Source organism: Neltuma alba, unplaced genomic scaffold (genome assembly GCF_004799145.2).
Source record: "Neltuma alba isolate B1F8T4 unplaced genomic scaffold, ASM479914v2 tig00011681_pilon, whole genome shotgun sequence".
In the NCBI taxonomy this organism is placed as follows: Eukaryota; Viridiplantae; Streptophyta; class Magnoliopsida; order Fabales; family Fabaceae; genus Neltuma; species Neltuma alba.
In genome coordinates this window covers 196,752-199,682 of record NW_021636320.1, presented here as the reverse complement: position 1 = coordinate 199,682, position 2,931 = coordinate 196,752, and the positions used below count along the sequence as shown (strand labels likewise).

The 2,931-nt window shown below is 40.4% G+C and overlaps 1 protein-coding gene across 1 annotated transcript; it reads right to left on the bottom strand.

The window, feature by feature from the left end:
- Positions 1–442: 442 nt before the first annotated feature.
- Positions 443–2,513, bottom strand: LOC114716607 (probable glycerol-3-phosphate acyltransferase 3). Its single transcript, XM_028901639.1, has 3 exons — positions 1,870–2,513; positions 814–1,724; positions 443–682 (listed from the first exon to the last, which is right to left on the bottom strand). Exons 1-2 carry the CDS (start codon positions 2,461–2,463, stop codon positions 837–839), a joined length of 1,482 nt encoding a protein of 493 aa, XP_028757472.1. The 5' UTR covers positions 2,464–2,513; the 3' UTR covers positions 443–682; positions 814–836.
- Positions 2,514–2,931: the final 418 nt, after the last annotated feature.

Sequence of the window (2,931 nt, the reverse complement as noted above, 5' to 3'; positions counted from 1 at the left end):
TTATCTGTCATTTTCCCTAGAAAAAATTTTATCTTATTTTAGTAGTATTTACAAATCACTTGCAATAAGGTTTTCACATCACCCCGAGTTCAAACTCATGGAATTCACGGAACCATTTTTCTCAAACAATTCACACTGTATGCTCTTATGGGTGACCCAAAATTGTTCGCCAAGAGTCATTGGGCAGAAGCTCAAGGCATCGGCCCAAAAATAAGCGTACTAGATTTTTTTTGTTTTTGTACCTGTGATGCATAAAACAAGTACTAATTTGATATTTTTAGAGAATTTTAACTAGAGAAAATATTGATCTAAATAAAATTTTAGATGAAAATTCAAATAATGAAAAATTAAAAGAGGATATAGGAGGTTGAAAAAACAGAGAACTGAGAAAACAGGCTAAAGAGACACAAAACCTAATAATTTTTTTTTTAATTACCAGCACTATTTCCAAATAAAATTACATGCAATATGCGCCACATTACAAAATCAGTGTAAACGACATAAGGATGCAAACTCTTTTTCAGCTTATCAGTAAAAAAAACAAAGATGCAAACCAATGCACTTATTGATCAACAGGACACGACATTATTCTTAATATCGGAACAATAATCACCAACACAACTCACTGGTACACTGTCTTCTCTAGTGATCCCACGCAGTCCTTCTGCTAGCCAGCGAAACCCTACAAATTAAAACAATCAATTGAAGGACTCCCAGTTGAGTACTTATTATACGGAGTTAGTAGGCGATCTCAGTCCACAGAAAAAGGAAAGTAGGAAGAATGTTGTGTTCAAAATGAACGTGTCATAATACCTCCACAAATGGCGATGGATTCATTAATTCCCAGGCCGTTCACTACAGAGGCCTTCATGTCCTGCCAAGATCATGTACTTGTCTTTCCTTGTGAAGCTGGTGCATTCATACCCCAAGGCCTTCCCGATTTCGGACTGCACGTGATTCGCCACTTCAACCCTTGACTTACCCCCCGCTTGGCACGTGCTCGATTCCGGCAATCTCTGCAGAATCTTTATGTGATACGAAGGGTTTGGGTTCAGAAGTTGAAACAAAGCATCTAGAGACTTAAGCCCGCTCGCCGTTGTTCCATAGAACATCGAGACTTTAACATCAAGGCCCACAGGAACAATATCATCCGTAAGCTCCGCAAACAGAGGACTGAACCTTAGCAGATAAGGTTCTCTACAAGTGGTTCCTTCAGGACAAACGACCAGGCTGCCAGAGGTTAGTAGTTTCTCCATTGTTTTTCTGTCTTCGTCTCTGTCTCTGGTTAATCGGATGGTTTTGATCGGGGCAACTAGCTCATGGAATCTACTTAAACTGTATGTAACCGCAGACACTGGTTTGTCCAAAGCATATGAGATGAAGAGCGGGTCGAGTAAGGTTCTGTGATTGCAAACATAGAGCATACCCTTTGGTTTGGTGGACTCTTCTTGGGTATCAATGTTATAAGTTCTTGAAACCGTGTTTCTGGAGCCCGATAAGGCATATATTGGTCCGCAAGTTTTGAGGGGTAATAATTCGCCGGCTGCGAATCTGATGAGGGATATGAGCAGTCCCAAGGGAAGCCACATGAACATGGCTAGAGAAGAAGAAAGGGTCGGCCTGAAAGCCAATCTCCCATCATGAAAGATTAAAGGCTTAGGGTATCTGTCTCTTGGAAGGACGTGCCACTTTCTCTTTTCAGCATCACTCACGTAATGTGCCTCCTAGACCAAACACGGCATTGTCAGAGAAGATTAATGAAAGCAGAATTGTTTGAATGAGTGAGTAATTAACTTGGTTAGAGTAACCAGAAAGTGCCTGCTTCTTTGATTATAAATGGGATTATTTTTAGAAACCACCTGCACGTACCTTGCAATGTGAGAAAACTTGCTGGTCAACATGCTTTTGACAAGTCATGCCGACAACGTTATGCGTTGCTTTATTCTCCTCAAGTTCTTCCAAGAGGGCTTTGTTTCGCTGTATCTTATCTTCCATGAATCCCAAAAAGTATCCGTATAAGGACTTAACCTCTCCTGCTACAACAGTCTCAGCTCCTATGTACTCGTTCAGGAAGTTCTCGACCATGATTCTTGGCATCTTACTAATTGCCACCTTTCGTCTAAAAGTCATGACAGCTTCAAAGCCCTCACACCCGACATCTTCCAAGAAGAACTTTGGAAGAACGGAAGATCCAATTCTGAACGTATCTTTTTTTATCCCAAAGAAGCTTAAGAAAACCATGACCTTCAACCCCATCTGGTGCTCTCCAGCCAGCCACACCAAGGGATATGAAAGAAACAAAAGGAGAAACCTTAGAAGCCCACCGGCTTCAAAAGCCACGAGCATGAAATATGGAAACAAAGTAGTAGATCTCAAAACAGCACTTTCAAAATCGAAGACGAGTATGCTATTCGAGATCGATTCTCTGGATTCAAACACGAGATGGGAAGAGTTCTTTCCCATGAACTTGCAGGTGGGACACGAGTTTCTAGCTGAGGTCTTGAAAAATTTGGAAAGGAATGAGAAGATCTTGGAGGAGAGTATTATTCTACTTCCGGCCATTTGGAGTAATGCAGGGCGGCTAAACTGTGATCAACTCGTCAAAGAAAAGACTGCATATATTCCGAGTTTGCGTTTTACTTTGTGTACTAAATTATTTTGAGGATCATAAATGGCAAACTCAAATAAATGAATGAAAGACGTCCTCGTGGCAAGCGTGGGCGGGGGTGACATGGCCTCATGATTGACAGTACTTGTGAATGGTAGGTGCGTGGTGATCGATGAATGGTGACCTGGGAGCTATCTGGATAATTCATAATCACTAGTATTTTTTTATAAATTAAGATAAATTTCTTTATATATTTATTTCGCATATCTTAAAAACACTTTTAAAATTATGATTTTATTTTTATCCAAGCAGCTTATGATCAC

Bases quoted from the DNA above. Each gene is read 5' to 3' on its own strand.
- LOC114716607 (XM_028901639.1), bottom strand. From the start codon at position 2,463: ATGGGAAAGAACTCTTCCCATCTCGTGTTTGAATCCAGAGAATCGATC. The intron at 1,725-1,869 runs GTACGTGCAGGT...TGTTTGGTCTAG, and splicing joins AAGTTTTCTCACATTGCAAG to GAGGCACATTACGTGAGTGA.